Source organism: Cannabis sativa, chromosome 6 (genome assembly GCF_029168945.1).
Source record: "Cannabis sativa cultivar Pink pepper isolate KNU-18-1 chromosome 6, ASM2916894v1, whole genome shotgun sequence".
Classification (NCBI taxonomy): Eukaryota; Viridiplantae; Streptophyta; class Magnoliopsida; order Rosales; family Cannabaceae; genus Cannabis; species Cannabis sativa.
Window position 1 is genome coordinate 70,963,965 of NC_083606.1, and position 21,249 is coordinate 70,985,213.

At 30.9% G+C, this 21,249-nt stretch overlaps 1 protein-coding gene across 1 annotated transcript; it reads right to left on the minus strand.

Annotated features, from left to right (window-relative positions):
• Positions 1–11,423: 11,423 nt before the first annotated feature.
• Positions 11,424–16,831, minus strand: LOC133039394 (uncharacterized). The gene is made up of 2 exons (XM_061118283.1): positions 15,556–16,831; positions 11,424–15,364 (listed from the first exon to the last, which is right to left on the minus strand). Exons 1-2 carry the CDS (start codon positions 16,829–16,831, stop codon positions 11,424–11,426), a joined length of 5,217 nt encoding a protein of 1,738 aa, XP_060974266.1.
• Positions 16,832–21,249: the final 4,418 nt, after the last annotated feature.

Consider the following 21,249-nt stretch of genomic DNA (forward strand, 5'->3'; position numbering starts at 1 on the left):
AGATAGAGAATAAAAAAAAATTGTGTACAAATAATATTTAATTGATAGAAATATTTATAAAAACATACGTAATATAATCTAGAGAGTGAATTGGAAAGAGAGAAATTGTTATCTGAATACCTAAAAAAATAAGAAAAAAAAAACTTTAACACCATGTCAGCATCTATAATTTAGATAGTAAATTGAAAGGTTGTCACCTGAATAAGAAGAAAAATCTTGATCACATTAAAATATGGTCAAATAGCAAATAAAATTCAGCATAGTAATATTAAATTTAATAACAGATAAAAAAACTACCAACATCATATACTACATAAACAAAAGATATATAATAAGAAAATATTATTCAACAAAAAGAGAGAGAAAATAAATATGGGGAGTTCGAATAATATTATTAAAAAAAATATATAAACTTAAATAATTTTTAAAAATTACTCTTAATATTTTTTAAATTTTTTTCCTCACATTATTTTATGTTAATTTCAATACTTATTTTGATTTCATTTTCATAATTTATTCGAACTCATATATATTTTTTATATTTTTTTCTATGAAAATTTCATATAATATTTTTCATAATATTTAAAATATAATTTATTTTTATTTGATAGGTATATTTTTAAAGAATATGAATTAGAAGAAAAAAGTTAAAAGAACATAGTATAATTAAAAATATAAATTTTATATAAAATAAAAATTATTAAAAATATGGTGTTTTTAAAAATTTTTTGGGTGTAAATAAAATTTCCCAATAAATATTAGTAAAATAAATTAAAAGAGATCAAACGAAAAATCAAATGAAATTAATTTAAATATATAACAATGCCCACGGTTTAAGGATTTAGTTATTTTTTTATTTAATTATTATTTATTTATAATAAATTTATAAAAGATCGTAAAAAAAAAAAAAAGGAAAAGAAGTATTATTAAATAGGATAATTTGAAGATATTTTTCCATGAATTAATAATAAATAAAATTATAAAAATTTACAACTTTATTGTTTATATCTTATTAGGGACATTCATGTAAATTTGGATTTTTTTGAAATATACAATTAATGAGCATTACTTTTTGATCATAGTGTGTTTTCCATAGCTGAAAACCTCAATAATCTCTATTTTGATATCAAATAAAATAAAATTAGCAAATGATCAGCTTTTTGGCATACGTGTGGGTAGTAATCAGCTTTTTGTGTTAATTATCTCACTACTTGGAGTACGAAAATATTAATTTTGAGAGCAATATTTTTACTATAAATAGGACTCAAATCCAATGTAAAAAGCATTAGATTTTATTTAGTGTTATTATACTTATTATTTTATCTTTCTTTTTTTATTTTCTTTATTTTATTTTATTAATTTTGGTGTAAAGACAGTGTCTTTTCAAGGTTAATTTTTTTGGCAAAACTCAAGTGTGAATTCATACAATTTTTATTTTTCTAATATATTGATTTTCTTTGTTTTTCATCTTTATATTTGTTATATTAAATTTCTATTCTTTTAAATAGTATCTTTTATATAAGCTCAGTCATGCTTTTTTATGTAAGTTATGCTATTAATTATTATGGTGTTTATTATATTATATGATTTTTACTGTATTCTGTCGATGATATTTTGTTGATTTAAATTATATAATATGATAGTATTTTTAGAAGTAGTATTAATTTAATTAGATGGAACATACTATTCTAGTAAGTTTAATCATACACATTTTATAATTAATGGTATAGAATTTTAATTGAGTTTAAAGAATCAATTTTATTATGAAAATTCAAAGTACTCAAACACAATTTATATGGCACCCGAAATTGTGATAAAGAATTGAATTTTTGTTATTTCAGGCCTTGCGTTGGGTCTCAGAACTTTTTGCTGTCAATGTTCTTTAAGGTTCTGTGATCTTCAGCTAAGAAATGTTCCTACCGATCTTCCAGTTCGGCCATCAAGTTGTATACCATGCTCTACATTACGTGACACAACACGGAACAAAAATTACAATTAAATAATAATAATAATTAAAAAAAAAATCTCCACACAAAGGGCTTGTTTGGCATAACTTATACTTTTACTTTTAGACAGTAGAAAAAGATAAGTAAAAGTTTGAGCTTTTCATTTAGTGTTTGGATTTTAATTTTAAAAGAACTTCTTCTCCATTTGAAGAACTTTTATAAGTATTTGGTAGTAAAATATAAAAGCTCTTACAAATAATATATATCAAATTTGTTAATAATAAAAGTAATATAATTCTTTTCTTGTTTAAAAAATATAAAATAAAAATATATAAGTGTGCCAATAAGTTTATGAAGAAGAATAGAATGGAGATAATTTGGTGAGTCTCGATGGATTAACTCCAAGTTAATAATGTCATCACCATTATTTTTGCAAGAGAGTATTTGTTTGTTAATTAATTAACAAACAAGATTTTAATGTTTTTCAAAAAAAAAAAAAAACCTCGAACATAACAATAAAGCAAAAAAAATTAAAAAAATCTAAACATTTAATTATTTTCTTTTAGAAAAAAAAAAAAAAAAGAGTAAATTAGGTATTATAAAAAATTCATTTAACTTAAAAAAAAAAAAAAAAAAAAAAAAAAACAAGATTGCGTGTTTTTTATAAAAAAGCCTTTTCTAAAAATTTTCTCATCTTTTAGTTTTATCCAAGTAGGACAAATATGAATATGGGTTTAGGAGAGAGAGAGGAGAGAGAGAAGCCCTTTTTTACACGGTTTAATAAAAAGCGCTTTTCTCTTTCCTCTCTCCTCTCTCTTTCCTCTCTCCTCTCTCTCCTCTCTCCTCTCTCCTCTCACGTGTTTCAAGTAAGATGCAAAAGTCAATCCTAAATCCATTTTTTTTTTCGCTGACCAATTACAATAGTTCTTTATATTGACATTTGACACCCTAAATGGCAAAAATCTATATTTAAAATATTCTCTCTTCTCTCTGTCCTTCATTGTGTCACTATGGAGGCCGAAGACAATAATATTAACACAACAAATCTTTCGTATGCCAAAGTTATGGGATCAATCTGGTTGTTTTTATCCGGCATTTACAACAGACTGCAGCCCAAAATCAACCACACCTTAGAGTCAACGTCGGAGCAACGTCTAACTGTAGTTAATGATGATAATCCAGATCAGGTTACCATCGAGCTAGGGTTTCCCTCCTCTGTCCAATCAAGTACTTCTCCGCCGCCGCCCTCTCCGGAGACCGAGCCAGCCACCACATCCTCATCATCATCAAGGTCTCTGTTAGGGTCTTCATCAAATTATATACCCTACTTTCCTTTCTCCAACAGATTAAACAGCTTTGATGGCGAATCAAGTGTTGTTTCGGTCGACTCCGAAATCATGAGCCAACCTTCAACTTCAACTTCTTCTCCTTCTTCTTCTTCTCGTTCTATTTTTTCAGGTACAACAAGTAGAAAGAACTCTAATCATCACAGTTACACAATGGCAAAAAATTCAGATGGAAATACAAAGAAGGAGGAAGAAGAAGCAGCTAGGGCAACGTTTTTAAATCAAGAGTTACCTAAGTTTATGTTAGGCATTGCTGCTACACTTTTAATTGGTCTTATGATGTTACACTTTAGTCATCCTGAAATCTATGACATGAAAAAGACAAAATATCTTTGTATGTTTATAGTCATTGCTTTCGCAGCTCTTTGGATTGCGGTTGTTCTTGGGGGCCTCCCATTACTTTATTCTCTTTTGATAATTCGGAATATTGGTCATTCTCTTATTTTAGGAGCATTTTATGGTATCATTGCTATTTTTCTATGGCATGATCCTAATCTTTTTATAGTTCCTGTTGTGACCTTTGTAGTTTCAGTTGCACTAGATACTTTTAAATTTGTCAAGGACTTTAATGATTCTAGTCCTTAGCTAGTAACTGTGTCCTATATAGGTATATATATAATTTATTAAGGAATTGTATTAAAGCATGTAAGGCTTCTTATTCCTTTGAATCTATCAATGTATGTATCTTGTGTGATTTCTTGATGAATGTTATATATATGAAGGGTGTTATTGTGTGTTAATTTTCCTCTCTTTCATTTTCATAATATATATGATGTTGTGAAGTGTATTGTATATTGTTAGTGAATTATTTCTTTTTTTATCGATATTATTGCAATGCATTACAGATCGATCGAACATCTCCGGGAACCATTATTAATTATTTTCTTCATCGGTCTATTTGCGTATGTTAGAGCTCTAGCTCTGAGCTTAATTTCGGTTGTTTGACTAATGGCTTTAATATTGATTAGGATCAGTGGTCGTATTTGCATATATTTTCCTTTATTCTCTCTCTCTAAGGAAAAAAAAACAAAAAAGCTATATTGGTTACTATCCTTATTCCACATCTAATAATTTGTTCAAACTATGTCTATATAGATGGAGAAAAGAATTTTTTGTTTAGCAATATTTTAAATATGTTAAATGTTTATTTATATATAGTAAAGTAAATAATTATAAAATTAAATATATGTTGTGCTGATAATATAAGATTTAAATCTTGTGTGTTTTAGTAAATTATATTAGATTGTGGGAATTAAATTTTGTATGTTGCAGAGACATAATATATTATTTTTATTTCATAATTTTTAAGGCTCAAGATTATGAAAATGTTCTATTTTTTTTTTATTAAAGAAGTTATTTTACGGGAATATTTTAGAAAAAAAAAATAGCCAAAAAAATATGGAGAAAAAAGTTAGGGTAATTGGTTACTTTAGTTGAATTAATTAGTTACTTTTAAATATACACGATTATATTGTTACGAGAGATATCGATACTCGCGATCTCGAGCTAACGACGGCCAAATGAGGCAGTGCCGCTTAAGGGTTGAGAGGTGGTGTTTGTGAATTCTTATTCTTGCTAGCAAAGAGAGAGAGAGTGTGTGTGTGTTAAACTATTCTAACCGAAGATGTTAGAATATGAAAATGTGGTTTAGATGTAAGATTATGTGAGTGTATTATAAGGTGTGTAGAGTTTCATCATAAAATTAATTAGTAATGAGAAAAATAACTCGTGTATTTTATGTATGATATTTAATTTTTACATATTACCAATACGAGAGACTTAAAAAAAAAAAAAAAAAACTTCTTTTCTTTTCTGTAGTAGTATTCCAATTTTCTCAAGTATATATTTGCATCTTTAGCATTATCCCTTTTTTGTTTGAATGGAATCTATGCTTTCTGTATCATAAAAGTTCTGGTTTATACTATATGATCGTTCTTCGTATGGATGTTTATATTAAATTATTATTAATATAACACATACGTACGACGTCGTAGGAGCACCTTTGATTTACTTTGACTTTTAATAATTAGTTTTAACAATTAACAAAGGTTATATGATCCAATGGTTATGTAACCACATAATTTCACTATCAGTTGTTAACTAATCACCCTTATATATATATATACTAGATGAGAGTTACGTGGCGAGCCACGTAAATATTAGTTTTATATAAGTTCTAGTGGTTTTTGTTTAAAAATTCAATAACTAAGCAACGACAACAACAATGGTAGATAGATCTATTTAAGTTTTTCATATTTGTAAATATTATAAATCTAAAACTTTTAATTTTCTTGATTTGAGATTTTTAATTGTTCTGATTTATTTGTTTATGAATTTATTGAAATACTTGAATATTTATTTGTTCTGATTTTGAATTGTTCTGCTTTTGAATTGTTCTGATTTATTCATACTCGAATATTTATATTGATGATTGTTAATGAAATTAGTCTGTAAAAGGTATTTTTTAATATAGAGTTTAAATTTTATATTGATGATTGTTAATAAAATTAGTCTGTAGCTTTATGTTTTTAGAAAAAAAAAATGTATTATTTTATATAGAGTTTAAATTTAAATTTATATAAACATATTTATTTTTAAAAAGAGTAATTCATCAAAAAAAAAATCGCATAAATATACAAATAAACTAAATAAATTATCAAGTCTATGGTGGCTCAAATTTTCGCAAAAACTATATATTTGTCGACATAATTCATCCTATATGCTAATGTAGAACTTCATAGGATCGTTACAAAGCCACTTGAAAACCCAAACTACAAAATCGAAATTAATCAAATCCACCCAACAATAAGAAAAAAGTAGATTAACAAACACGTAAGCTTCAATAATTGAACAACATATGAAGCTAAATTTGAAATTAAGAATAATAACAAGAAAATTAAAAGAGTACCTGAAGCTCTTCGAGCAAGTCCGATAATTATTGAGCAAAACAACCTCTATTTAAACAATAGAAATGCTCATATTCAGTTTTTTTAGATACTAAGAATTTTCAAATCTAAGTTCAAACTCACCTGAATGCACAGTAAGATCCGTAGTGGCCTTGATTTTTAGATGGCTGGACATGTCTTCTTTTCTACAAAATTCATCTAGTTTCTACTTTAAATAAATAAAAGTGGCATTCCATATTATTGAAATCATAAAGTCACTAAATCTAATTGAATCACATAAACTGGTTCTGTAGCAAATTAATTAATATTGGTGTACAAGATCACTAAAGTCTTAAATTTAATTTGATAAAAGAATTGTACACAAGCATGTCTCATAGAGAAATAAAAGAGATAACACCAACTAAACATCGAGTGTCGTGGCTAAAGCTTAGTTGGATTAAACGTATACTTCAAAAAATGAATAAAATTCAAAGAATAGATACCATTTTAAGAAGAACAACATTATATAAAATTGGCTAAAGCTTAGTTGGATTATTTTATTCATGGAGTTGCCATATGAATTGTTGTAGTGGTTGAGAGTTGCATGGAGTTGTGCCTTAGTCATGTTACAGAGAATCCTGATAAAATCATCATCAATACAGGTCTTATACGTGACCTTTTCACAAAGAATCTTAGCCTCTGCCTTCGGTATTATTGTGTTCACCTCATTTTTCTCATATCTTAATGAACTCACCGAGAGACAAAAGAAGCTGCACAACCAAAATATAATATATCAAATACAAGTATTAATGAAAATAAACATTTTCAAATATGACTTTGTCAAAGTGGCAAAAAACATTCCCGACAAAAATTATAGCCAATGTGTTTAATTGAATTGGCAAAGTCTACAAATAAGGATATGAAAATAAACCCACTTGGGTATCTTCACATACCTCTGTATGCTTAATTTGATTTTATCACTCCATGATCCAAATACGATAAAACCTTTTTGTGAAGAAATAAAAGATAATAATCAAAATACCATTTCAGTTAAAGAATACTCACTCTTAACTTAATCTATTATATACTTACCACTTGGCAAAGCAAGTGAAAGAGAGAGCACGACGGGTGTTACGACGATGTTGAGGACTTGATACTCGAAGTCGCAGAGATCATCAGAGGCCAATTTGATGGAGTTAGAATCATCGAAGCTCGATCGGGTAACGACAACAGTGATGACCGTAAATGACTTAATTCCCTGATCTCATTCGAATGTCGATATACTTACGACTAAAATCTGAATGTTTGTACTGAAAGATTGTAGAATGGAATCAATGAATTCTAACAAAGTACATGAGGGACGGAAGAAGTTTTATCTGAATCGTTGCAACGAGAATTGGATTCGCTGCCACTTTTAGTAGATTATCTTTTTGGGCGACAACGATTTAAATTCTGGGTGATCAATTCCTTGAGTTTCAAGATTGTTGTTGAGACATTGTTCTTCGACCATTTTTGGTTTTGAATTGTTGTTTTTGTTTGGAATATCACATTTGGATAGCTGCGTTTGGTTGATCGTAAACCAAAGCAAGAGAATTGGATTTGATAACTTGGGATATAATGTTTGTTAGAGAGATATGTGGGTAAGATAATTTTTTTTAATTTTAAAAAAAAAATTGTTTAATTTTTTGGTTTAATTATTGGGTTTATTTGTTAACGAGAGATTAAACCTATTAACATCGTTAAATTTAACAGAATATTCTTTTATTTTTAAGGTATATTCTGTTAAACCAAGAAATGCCGTTAGATAGGCACTTTTAATATATAAAGATATACATACAGTGAACCTCTATTTAAGAATACTCTATTCAAGAATAACCTCTAATTTGTTATAAAAAAAATCAAGTCCCGATTTGGACCAGTTATAAATAAGAATAACCTCTAAATTGTAATTAGTTATACATTTTCTAAGTCCCGTATTAACAAAGTATACCTCTATATAAGAATAATTACATCTTAATAAAATATATACATGTATTTTGTAAATTTATTTATGTAAAATTAATAATTTTATTTTAAATTATAATACATGTATGAAATTATATTTACTTTAAAATATTTCTATTACGATATAGTATTAATGATTATTTATTGTTGTTATTATTACATTGATATTTTTTAGTTTTTTAATTTTTTTTTTCTAGTGTAACTCTATTTAGTTATAACCTCCCAATTAAAATATAATTTACTTGGTCCCAAGTGTATTCTTAGATAAAGGTTCTACTATATAATTAATCCACCATCGACTGGATTATGTGACCCAATTAAGTTGACCGCCGAAATAAAATGTCATATGCATGATCTCATCTCTGACCTGGCCTAATTGTTTGTGCTATATATTCTCTCTCTACCAAGTAGCGTAGAATACGTGTCCAACCATTTATTATAACACTTGGCCATTTTTTTCTTGAATTTTGGTGTGTGTGCAAGCGATTCAGAGCGGTATTTTATGCCTTTACAATTTGTATTTTGTAAAACGATCTGCAAATAAGTTAGCTCATTGCTTGGCAAGAAACTTTTATTTCTCTACTGGTCCTGTGCTTCACTTGAAGAACTATTCTTCTAAAGTGTGTTCTATTGTTCTGAACGAATTTATTAATTAATAGATCTTATGATTTTTATTCAAAATATATATATATGTCTCTTGAACTTTTTTTGTCGTTAAAAATTTCTCTTAAACTATTGAGATTGTTAGATTTAAGGACTTTGGTCTAATTTTATTCAATTTTACTGTTTCATTGATTGTTTATGTACTAAACTATGCTCCCCAGACTTTGATATCTACCAAATCACACCCCTCAAACTTTGATATGTACTAAATTATGCCCCTGGAACTTTCATCCATATTAGAATATTTTTACAAAATTAGACAAAAAAGCCCTTAAATCTAACAATCTCAATACTTCAGTAGGGAAATTTTTAACGGCCAAAAAAATTCAGGGGCATAATTTGGTACATACCAAAATTCGAAGGGAAAAAAATCCTAATTAGCCTAAAACTTTATTCTTTGATAATAATTATAATGGTTAAAAATTCTCGCTAAATTATATATTGAGATTATTAGATTTAAAGAGTTTGTCTAATTTTAGTAAGAAAAGTGTAACATGGATAAAAGTAATTAAACGCATAATTTAGTACGTATCAAAGTTCGAAGAACATGATTTGGTAAATATTAAAATTTGAGGAGTATAAAAAAGTTGGAAGTCTCTCTCTTTTGAGTGTGTTTGTACGTATGCAAAGTGTGGTTGTGAGTGTTTTTCCTGTCCCAATTTTCTTGTTCGATTGTGAGTGGTGTGTCTCGATACTGACAGATTTTAAGGTTGTTGTGGTGTTTGGCTATCTGTAGTATTTTGGTTGTGCTCGTTATGGCTTCTAGTAGTCACGTAATGGGTGATCTTGCTGAACAATATGAGAACTTTCAGATTGATGATGAAGAAGAGGGTGTTCTTATTGAAGGGGAGGTTGATGGTGATGAACAGACTTTCGATGATAGATGGTGTCTTGTAGGGAAGTTTCTCACGGGAAGATCTATTGATTTCGACGCCATGAGACACTTAATGGCATCTCTATGGCAGCCTGGTAAAGGTGTGTATGTTAAGGAATTGGAAGCGAACCTATACCTTTTCCAATTTTATCATGAGATTGATATACAGATGGTGATTGATGGAAGTCCATGGACCTTTAATATGGTGATTGGTATAGATTTTAAACTTTAACTTCAATATCCAAATACACTAAAGCTTATTAACTATAAAATCTAAGTTTTAAGTTAAAAATTAAAATGTTCAAACTTTTAATACAAAATAGTTTAACTATTAAATGTAATTTATATAATATAAGATATACATTTTTATTAAAAAAAATATATAAATCGGTTTAATTCGGTTTATTCGGGTTAATTGGGCGGTTTAGAATAATTTGTAAACCACTCATTATATTCATTGGGCGGTTTGGATTTTTATTGTATTATTTCGGGTTGTATTTTTTGTCGGTTTATTCAACATCCCTAGTTGATATTAAATGCCAAAATATTACATATTTTATAGTGTAACTGTATAAAATTAATTAAATTTTAATAATATTTTCATAAAATTAATGTTATATATTTGTTTGTTGAAAATATTTTCTTTAAATTTAATTTTATTTTTATTTATAAATAATAATTAGTATTTATAGTATAATTGAGAAAAATGAAATAAAAAAATTAAGAAAATGCATTATTTTTATTAAAAAAATGTACAAATTAATTATATTTTAAATAAATATTTTTATTAAAATTAATATGATACATTTTTGTGTTGAAAATATTTTATTTTTTATTTAATTTATGTGTTTGATTAAAAAAATAGCATTTATGAAAATAAAAAAAAATAAAAAAAAAATTGTGGCCCAAGCACATAGAAAATTGAGGAAATTACACTTTACACCCTTTTTATATTGGGATTATTTCACAAAAACATAAAAACAACAAAAAAATTATAAAAATATGGTTTCACGGAATTTTAAACATTTTTACGATTTTTTTGATTTTATTTACATAAAATACGGTATTTTTTATGTTGTAATCTTGTTGATTTTTTGTTATATGTATGTTATTTTTTGTTATTACTTTGATGTTATTTTGATGTTGTTACTTTCATGTAGTTTTCTTGTTGATTTTATGTTGTTTTCATGTTATTTTTTGGAAAACCGTAAAAATGTAAAAAAAACATTTTTTGAACGTAAAAATGTAAATATTTTACGAAAAATTGTGCCTTATGTAATTATTCATTTTTATATTGTCCTCTTTTATTTTTATTCTCTTTTTTAAAATCTATCATTTTTACCTCTTTTTTTAAACATTGTACCAGTTTTGCCCCTGTCACTTCAAGATACTCTCCATGTGACTCTCTTCAGAGTATTTTGGGTACAATACATATAAAAAGAGGTATATTTCAATTAAATATAAAATTAGAAGTAAATTTAATTAATCGATTAATAAAAGTGGTATTTTTAAACTTACTCCTAGAAAATTGATAATTTTGAAACACTGAAGAAGCCCAAGATAGAGGCCCAATCATATTCCTTCCCCACTAAGACAACCACGCCACATGGCAGCCTCCGAAATGAGCACCAACAAGTGCCCTGACTGTTGACTTCAGTTGTTGACTAGAATTTTTTTTTTTTTTTGAATGGAAAATTAAGTTTTATTAACCATCAAACTCCGTTACCAAACAAGGTAACAACTCGATTGGAACATTCTCCAAATCGAAGATACAACCAGAATGAAAATGAGAAGCTCTAGCGAAGCTATGAGCTACAACATTTGCTGATCGTTTAACGAAAAAGACACTAACATGACTCAACTCCAACATGAGTTGTTTACATTCATTTATTATTTGTCCAAATAAAGAAATCATATGAACAGAGCTTCGTAGAGCTTGAACAACCGTGAGGCAGTCAGTTTCCACAACAACTCTCGGCCAGTTGCGATTCTTGATCCAACTTAAAGCCTCCCTTACTCTAATAGCCTCGGCTACTTCTGGGTTAACCCGCCCCAAAAAACACTCCATTTTTGCTTCCACCAAAGGGCTGTATCTGTCTCTTGCCACCAAACCAATACCATAAGAGTTTCCACCATCAAACATAGCAGCATCCACGTTGATCTTGATACTATTTTCAGTTGGAGGACACCAAAGCTCGGCACCATCACCCGACTGTAGACCAGTCCATGATGTCTCAATGAGAGAATTTTGAGCACTCGTCCAATGATCAAGATAACCTTTCGCAGACATTACTATGCTATCCAAACCCGACTCTTTTTTCTTCCAAACCATTTCATTTCGCCTATCCCAAATGGCCCAACATAGAGCACACATTAGTAACCTGTTGGCCGTGTTTTCCCCAGAAAAAATATGCACAAACCAGTCATAAAAACTGTTCATGTCGTCGGTTGAGAGGCTTCCATTCGAAGAACCATTCCTGGTGCCAATACCCACTCGGTTCCACACAATCTGCACCTTTGGACATGTAACCAAAGCATGAAGAATGGTTTCTTCATCTCCCTGGCAGACTGGACAAGAAGAAAAAATATTAACTCTTTTTGTGCGAAGCTGACAAAGAGTAGGAAGGCAGTTTCTGCATGCTCTCCAAACCAGATTTTTAATCTTGGGGGGCAGTTTAAGGCGCCAGAATGAAGACCAAAACTTCGCTTCTGCATCTGGGTTGTCATGCCATCTTCCATGGTCAACTTGTTGCAAGTTATACGCACTTTTGACAGAGTAGATTCCTGAAGATTCATGCTGCCAGACAAACCGATCCTCCACAGACGAAAATAATGGAATTTTGAGGATTAATTCTCTGTCCCGTGCGTTAAACAAATCAGCCAGCACTTCTTGATCCCAACTCCCATCATTTCCCATGAGATTTTGTAACAAAGCATTCCCAAGGGCCGGATGTGATGAAGTAACAAATGGATTTTCATGACATGGGAGCCATGGTTCATTCAAAACGCTTATTTGGCTTCCATCTCCAATGCACCATTGAACACCTTTTCGCACTAGTTGTTGAGCTTCCCAAACACTCCTCCAAACAAAACTTGGATTATTCCCTAAAGAAGCCGAGAGATAATTGCCATTGGGGAAATATCTAGCTTTGAAAATTTTTGCCACCAAAGAGTGAGGGCGAACAACTAATCTCCATCCTTGCTTGCCTAGCATGGCCAAATTGAAGTCCCGAAGGTGTCTAAACCCCATGCCTCCTTTATCCTTATGCGTACAAAGGCGGTCCCATGAGAGCCAATGTATTCCTTTGCCATTCTTATTTGAGGATTGCCACCAAAATTTGGTCATTACCTTTTCCATGTCTCTGGTAATTTCCAAAGGAAGTAAGAAAACGCTCATGGCATAGCTTGGTAGAGATTGAGCAACTGTCTTGATTAGCACCTCTTTACCCGCTCTGGAAAGAAACTTTGATTCCCATCCTTGAATACGTTTACGAACTCTTTCTTTGAGGAAACCCAACACCGCCGACTTGTTTCTGCTCATTGTACTGGGGAGACCGAGATACAAGCTTTTTTCATCAGCAATATTCATCCCAAGTTGATTACTAATGTTATGTTGTGTGGCCGAACCCGTGTTTGAGCTGAAGAAGATAGAGGACTTTGATAAGTTGACTTTCTGTCCCGAGGCCGCTTCGAACTTACTCAACACCTCTTGAATTCTTGTTGCTTCCACTGTAGTTGCTTTACAATAGAGATAACTATCGTCTGCGAAGAGCATATGAGTAATTCTTGGAGCACCATTAGCCACTTTACAACCATGAATCAAGCCTCTGCTCTCAAACTTACGAAGGATGGCCGAGAGTCCCTCAGCGCAAAGAATAAACAGGTTAGGAGACAATGGATCGCCTTGACGAATCCCTCTTGATGGAAGAATAGGACCCATCTCATGGTTACCATGAACCACCGTATAGCGGGCTGAAGAAACACATTTCAACAATAACCGAACCCACCAATCAACAAAGCCCAATTTCCGAAGCATAGCCTCCAAAAAAGGCCACTCGATCCTGTCATAAGCCTTGCTCATATCTAACTTGAGAGCCATGAATCCCTCTTTACCTTTTCGCTTCCTTTTTAGGTAATGAAGGACTTCAAAGGAGACAAGAATGTTATCCGAAATAAGACGACCCGGGATAAAAGCGCTTTGGTTCTCAGTGATAATTTCATCCATGAAAGGCTTCATACGATTTACCATAACTTTAGTAATGATTTTATACAGCACATTACATAAAGCTATTGGGCGAAGTTGAGTCATATCCGAAGGATTCTTTGTTTTCGGGATAAGCACTATGTTAGCATCACCACAATTCTGTTCAAAATCCCCAGAGCGAAAGAAACTTCTGACTGTCTCAACAACATCACTCCCAACTATTGACCAACACTTTTGGTAAAAAGCCGGTGTCATTCCGTCTGGTCCAGGACTCTTATCTGGGTGCATTTGAAACACGGCCTTCTTCACTTCTTCTTCCGAAATATGTTGCTGTAGCTCAATGTTGACAAAAGATGAGACCCGAGTATCAACACTATCAACGATTTCCTGGCAGGCACTACCCGAAGCATGAAACAAGCCATTAAAATAATTGGTCACAACAGTAGGAAGCCCATTGTCCCAATTCACCCACTCCCCATTATCATTCTTCAATTTCTGAATTTGGTTATGCCGTTTCCGAGACGAAGCCATTTTGTGAAAATAACTACTATTGTGATCTCCCTCTTTCAACCACAGTTGCTTCGCACGTTGTTTCCAAAAAGCCTCTCTTTGATCCAGAACCAAAAAAAGATTTTTTTTCACCTCACTATATCTCTGCACAGCCACGGGGTCCCTCAAATTCTTTAGAGCTTTTAATTCTTTCTTGCATTTTCGAATTCTGAGTTTGAAATTCCCAGTAACTTCCTTCCCCCATTCGCCCAAACTAATAGCACACTGGTTGAGTTTTTCTGAAATAAGATTAGCAGCCCCCAAGTTCCAACTGTTTTTGACAATTTCATAGCACATAGGTTCCTTTAACCAGGCATTTTCAAACTTAAATTTCTTATTCGGATGAAACACTTGCTTAACCTCAGTTTCCAACCATAATGGACAATGATCAGAAGAAGAAAATTCAAGATTGAAAAGAGATGCAAGAGAAAAAACCTGGGTCCAAAGAGAATTCACCAAAGCACGGTCTAGGCGGCTCTCTATCCAATTATCTGTACCTCTACCCTTCTCCCAAGTGAACGGATGCCCAACCAAATCCATGTCTTCCAACCCGCAGTCTTCCATAGCTTCACAGAAACCATCAATAAGCTGTTGAGGATACCTTCGACCGCCCCTTTTCTCCTCATGATGAGCTATGTTATTTAAATCCCCAAGAATGCACCACGGAAGAGATGAATCCCTCGCCAAGAAACGGAGCAGATCCCAAGTGTCTTTACGCTGAGCACGAACGGGTTCACCATAGATTCCCGTTAAACGCCACCTCCCTTTCTCAGTCGACTCTACCACAAAGTCAATGTGGTTTTTGGAAAACCCAACAATACTACCATAATCTTGATTTTTCCAAAGAAAAGCAAGCCCTCCAGCACTACCTTGGGCTTCAACAACAAAAACTCCTTCAAATTCAAGTGACCGGCCCAATCTCTCAATTTTATTTTTACCACTTTTTGTCTCACAGAGAAAAATAAAATCGGGTCTCTTTTGAGTTACCAACTCTTTTAGGAATTGAACCGCCCGTTGGTTCCCAAGCCCCCGGCAATTCCAACTTAGAACATTCATAATTCCCGGCGGGCCTGCAAAACAGAACCCGCCCCAGACAAGTTTTTTGTGTTGTCATGACTTTCCTCCTCAAAGTCCATAATACCACCATCCCCAAGTAATTTTGAATTATCTGCTGGGCCAAGATTAGAAAGGCCCAACCCAACATTGTCCAAGTTTCCTTGTAGAGATACTTGGCCTTTTCTTCTTCTTTTATTTTCCAAAATCACTAAAGAATCCTCTCCATTATATTCCATAATGACTTCATCTGTATGTTGACTATGCGACTTTCCCCTTATATCTTTAGGATGCTGATCGATTGACCCTCCCACTAAATCAGCATGGACTTCCTTGTAAACCGCCTCCTCTCCCTCCACAATAATCGGCTTAGTGAATGAGGATCCCTGATTCTTCGATCCTGATCCCCCAATCGAAGCCTTGCCAGCCCGACCAACACCACGGCCAGCCGAGAACTCAGAAGTCGTCGACGTTCCTCCAGTTGCAGAGAAACCACCGCTGTTATTAACTGACCCAGGCCGTAACCATCTTGCTCCGATCGTATGGTTTTTCCTTCTTGGTGCCGCTTTCAATTCCAAATTATAAGGTTTTTCTATTTCATCCAGGGGGGTGTCAAATAGTTTTTCACAAAATCTTTCAGAGTGGCCTAGAATACCACAAATGAAACAAAAGGTAGATAGGTCTTCATATTTGAATTGAGCATAGCAAACAATCCCACCTATTCTTTCAAGCTTCTTCTTCCTTTTGAGAGGTTTGTCAATGTTAATCTTCACTCTAACTCTGAAAAAATCTCTCCAAACACCAATAAAGTTGTTCGGGTCTGATTTAACAAAGCTACCCAAATAATTGCCTAAGTCGCGAATCACTCGATCGGACATGAATCCCGTAGTCAAATTGTGAATTTGAATCCAGAATTCCAGTTTATTGAGCATGACTGTCCGTGGGTTTTCACCTTGCTTAAGGCGTTCAAATATCAATGGGACACGATCAAAGGTCCACGGGCTTCCCTCCATTACTCTCTCGATATCCACTTCATGATAAAATTGAAACAAATAGAGATTATGTTCCAATTCCTTGACATACATACCTCGACCCGGTTGCCATAAGACCGCCATCTTGTTTTGCATTGCTTGAAAATCGATGGATCTTTTCGTAAGAAAGCGACCAACTAGTACCCATCTATCATCAATATCTGACAGTTCCTCATCTCCACCTTCATACAGAATTCCCGTTTCTTCTTCGTCTTCTATATTCAAACTCTCGTATTGTTCTGCTATTAAGGAGGGGAAGCGATTCACAGGCTCCATGATACAAACAACCAATCAGAGTACACACCACAGAAACGAAACCAAACTAGAAAAACAAACTAGGATAACAGAATCAAGGACAGAAAACTTTAAACAGACCCACATAAGAACAACACTACCATGTCAAAAGACAAGACTCTATTCTTCTTCTCTTACTTAGTTTATAGAAGACAGACACGTTTATCTTTGTTGACTAGAATTTTTATTATCAGAGGCCACGAAACCTTCTTCAAACATATGTGAAAAGCTAATTGTTATAATTAATCATGAAAAGTCAAAATAACTACTGACTGAATAATTATTAAGTATGATGGATGAAAATCTTATTATATTCAATGAATTTCCGGAGAAAAAAAAAATATCAAAGTATATATTTATTATAAATATAAAGTTTTTTTTTTTGAACAATTAATATTTTATTGATAAAAATAAGAGTTAAGTACATGGAAAAAATAAGATGGAAAACTATCTAAATTATAGTATTAATTAATGAGAGATAGAACTGAGTAATTGTTAATGGATGTGAAAGTTAAAAAAAATTAATAAATCTTGACTATGTTGAGTTGACCCAATTAATTAATAATTAAGGTGACCATATATCCTCAGTCAATGATTTGATAGTTAAGATTCCATTTGTTAGGTAGGATAAAAACAACAAGATTCCGACTACTTTGGCATTGGAATGGCCTTGTATTGGAATAGAACTCACGTGCAAGTCATGTGATCGATCAAAAGCAAAGCACGAGGAACTTACATTATTAATTCAAACATTTTAATGGCCTTGCACGTACGTACGTAAACGAGTAATTATTTATGAATGTCGTAAGGTTTTGAATTTAAATTTGAAATTGATTTTAGATATTTAATTTATTATCATTTTTAGCCTTCTAGAGAGTTTGAATGTTCCTCGTGCTCCTATTAATATTCCATATTTATATTCTAACTTAACCCTAATAGATATCATATAAATAAAAAATTATAACTCTTATTTTCATGACGTCACGCTACTTTCTTGTTTGAGAAAATTATATATGGAATTTGAAAAATACAGATGAGAACAGTACACAAAAGGAAATAATATTATGTTAGAGATTTTATAACAATGGAAGAAAATCAAGATATTACAACTCTATTGTAATACAATACAAGGACCAACAAAGAGATTAAATAAATGTTACAACAACATAATATACAATATATATACACTATATATTATATATAAGAAATGTAGAAGAAGATAAGAACACATGTAATATAAAATATGTACATATATAACAAGAGAATAATATATATACACTCACTCACAACCTTGAGTGTAGATTAGTAGGGATCACCATGACTTGAACAAGGTATCACACCTTTGTCCAAAAGCTTATTTCCCCCTAACTCTAAGCACTAAGGGAACTCTCTAGGAAATAGCTTTGGGAATTATCAAGCCTTTTAGGGTTTTCTAGCAAAGTGCTTTCTTGATAGAAAACTTCATCTCTTACAAATGAGCACATTAGACTCTTTTATATAGTGTTTAGGTGATCACACTTAGAATTCAAACTCACCATCTCATTTCTCTCATATAATGAGCATTAATATAGTTTGTAACAACTATATTTCAAACCATTTGAATCCTATCATCAAATTGTGTAACATCTCTTTTATTACACAATATTATGATCAACCAAAAAAAGTTACAAAAGCAATTAACTTTGTAACTCTTCTCCATGTTATAAAGTGTAGGTTACAATTTTAGGTTAAATAAATTATATGTTACACAATTTATTTACCAAATACCTAATACATATTATTCACATAATAATATATATTACTACATTTTAATCTACACTTATTATATTATAAAATAATATAACAATCCCCCACTAGATTAAAATGTGTAACACACTTGTAACATTTATTTAATCAATCAAAATATTATATCAAAATATAACATTCCCCCACTTTGATTGAATAAATACACACTTTTAAAGAAGTCTTGCTTAGGTGCATTAGGTAAAATGTCTTTCGACTTGAATTTTACCTTAGTGTAGTTACCACAAAGTTTGATGAAATTTTGGTTGCCGTAGCATTGAACCACTATTTCTTTAGTACAAACCGGTGATAACACACACACCCTCGCTAATGCTCACTTGAGACCGCTTGTCTCGCTCTTGCACCGTTAATGGCCATGTGCAAAATTCCAATTCATAGACTCTCTAGAGAATACTCCCAATTCTCATAAGAGGCGGCACCACCTCTAGTCCATATAGGTGGAGTTTTAGTGTCTCACCACTCGTTAGACACTTCTTAAGCTTAAGTGAGTTTTCTTAAGCTTAAGCTCCATTAAAAAACCTTTTGGTTTTAACCCTCAATTTTACAACATGTACTCATCCATAGATGGGACAATTGAGTACCACATTCACTCTATTGACTTGTTATTACCTATTGAACTTAAGACTAGATTTTTACTAGTGTTAAGATAGGTTACCATCAATGAGCAAAACGCTAAGGGAGTTTAGGTCCCATCCCTCAAAAATTCATGCTTTAATCTTGTACGGAGATTAAGCGATTTGTTATAACCTCTCACTATTGATTCCATGTGAATCATGCATGCCAAAAATATAGTGTTCACTTTGTGACCACTTTTCTCCTTAAGTACTTAAGCTTTGAAAATTCAATCATAAAAGATTAATTTTCACACAACTCAAATTCTCAATAATTTTGATACCAAGCATATCAAAATTAAACACTAATTTAGACACCAAACATGTCTAAATTACGCTTTATTTTAAGACACCAAGCATGTCTTAAACTTTTCACATTGGAGTATTACCCTCACACTTTCAAATTTCACTATCAAGATAATATCTTGATTTTAAAAATATAGAAGATCACTTTGTCTCTATAATTTTTCTTAAATTTAATTTCCTTCTTGAAATTATTTTCACCAAAATTTGACACAAAAGTATGTCAATATTTTCACTTATGCACATAGCCAACTTGATTTAGAATTTGAATTCAAAATCAAATAAATTAATCAACAATGTCTAAACACATTTTGATTAACTTTGTGATTCACCCCCACATTTTTAGCATAAAGTGTATATAAAATATCACTTTTGTGTATTTCCTCTTAAAATGACTCTTTAAGGTCACCTTAAAAAATACCATTTGATATTTTTAGTTTTCTCAACAAAACTAAAATGTCAAACTCACATTACTACTCATAAAATTAATAATGTGATTATTTTTACCATAATTTTAAAGTTATCTCCTCATTGAGATTAGCTCAAAATTATACCAAAGTTAACAAAATTCTCATCAATTTTGTTTACAACTTTGATCATTTAAGATTCAAAATTGCTTCTCCAATTTTGTTATCTTTTCACTATTTTTGAATCCACAATGATTCATTTACTTTGAGTCTAAAATTGCTCTTTCAATTTATGACTCATTTCACAAGTTTGGATCCACTATGATCTTAATTGTTCTTGCTTATGATCACAATGCAAGTCCAATAAAAGTGTAACTCTCATAGTCCACTTTTCCTTATCTCATAATATGAGATGATTATCTCTTATAATCCAATAAAAGATGTAACTTCTCAAAATCCATCTTTTATTATCTCATAAAGTGAGATGTTCACCACCAAATTGAATAAGAATTCAAATCTATTCTTTATTCACAAAATAGATGATAATAATTTTCACATCAATAGTAATAAACACTATTATATTACTATCAACATTATTATCATACTATATAACTCATACATTCATATAATAATTCATATAATATGTATGTTACTAATCAACATCTTATATGTAACATACACATAATGTCAATATTAAATTCACAAATATATATGTTACATATCTCATATATATATAACATATATACTATAATATACATATCATATACACATAATATATATATTTATTACACAACTATATATGTTACATACCTCACACATATATAACATATATATACACATTAATATACATGATATATATTATATACACATATATAACATATATTATATATGCATGTCTCAAATAAATACATAGAAATAATTATTTCTACATATTTAATCTCACTAATATATATTATATCACATGCTCTACATATATATAATATATATTACTCATATATACATGTTATATATTATATATCTCACATATATATACACATATAAACATGTTATAAATTTAAATATCATATTCTATATTACTATATATAACAATATGATACAAACACATGATCACATATATGTCACATATATATAGCTCATATATATCATATATATTACTATCATATAAAAAAGTAAATCACATAATATTCACCATCATGCTCACCCATGAATGGCTTTCACATAAAATCTCTTATCCTTGTGTTCTCACAATCTTGATTTATCTCCTCTTCCATTGAAA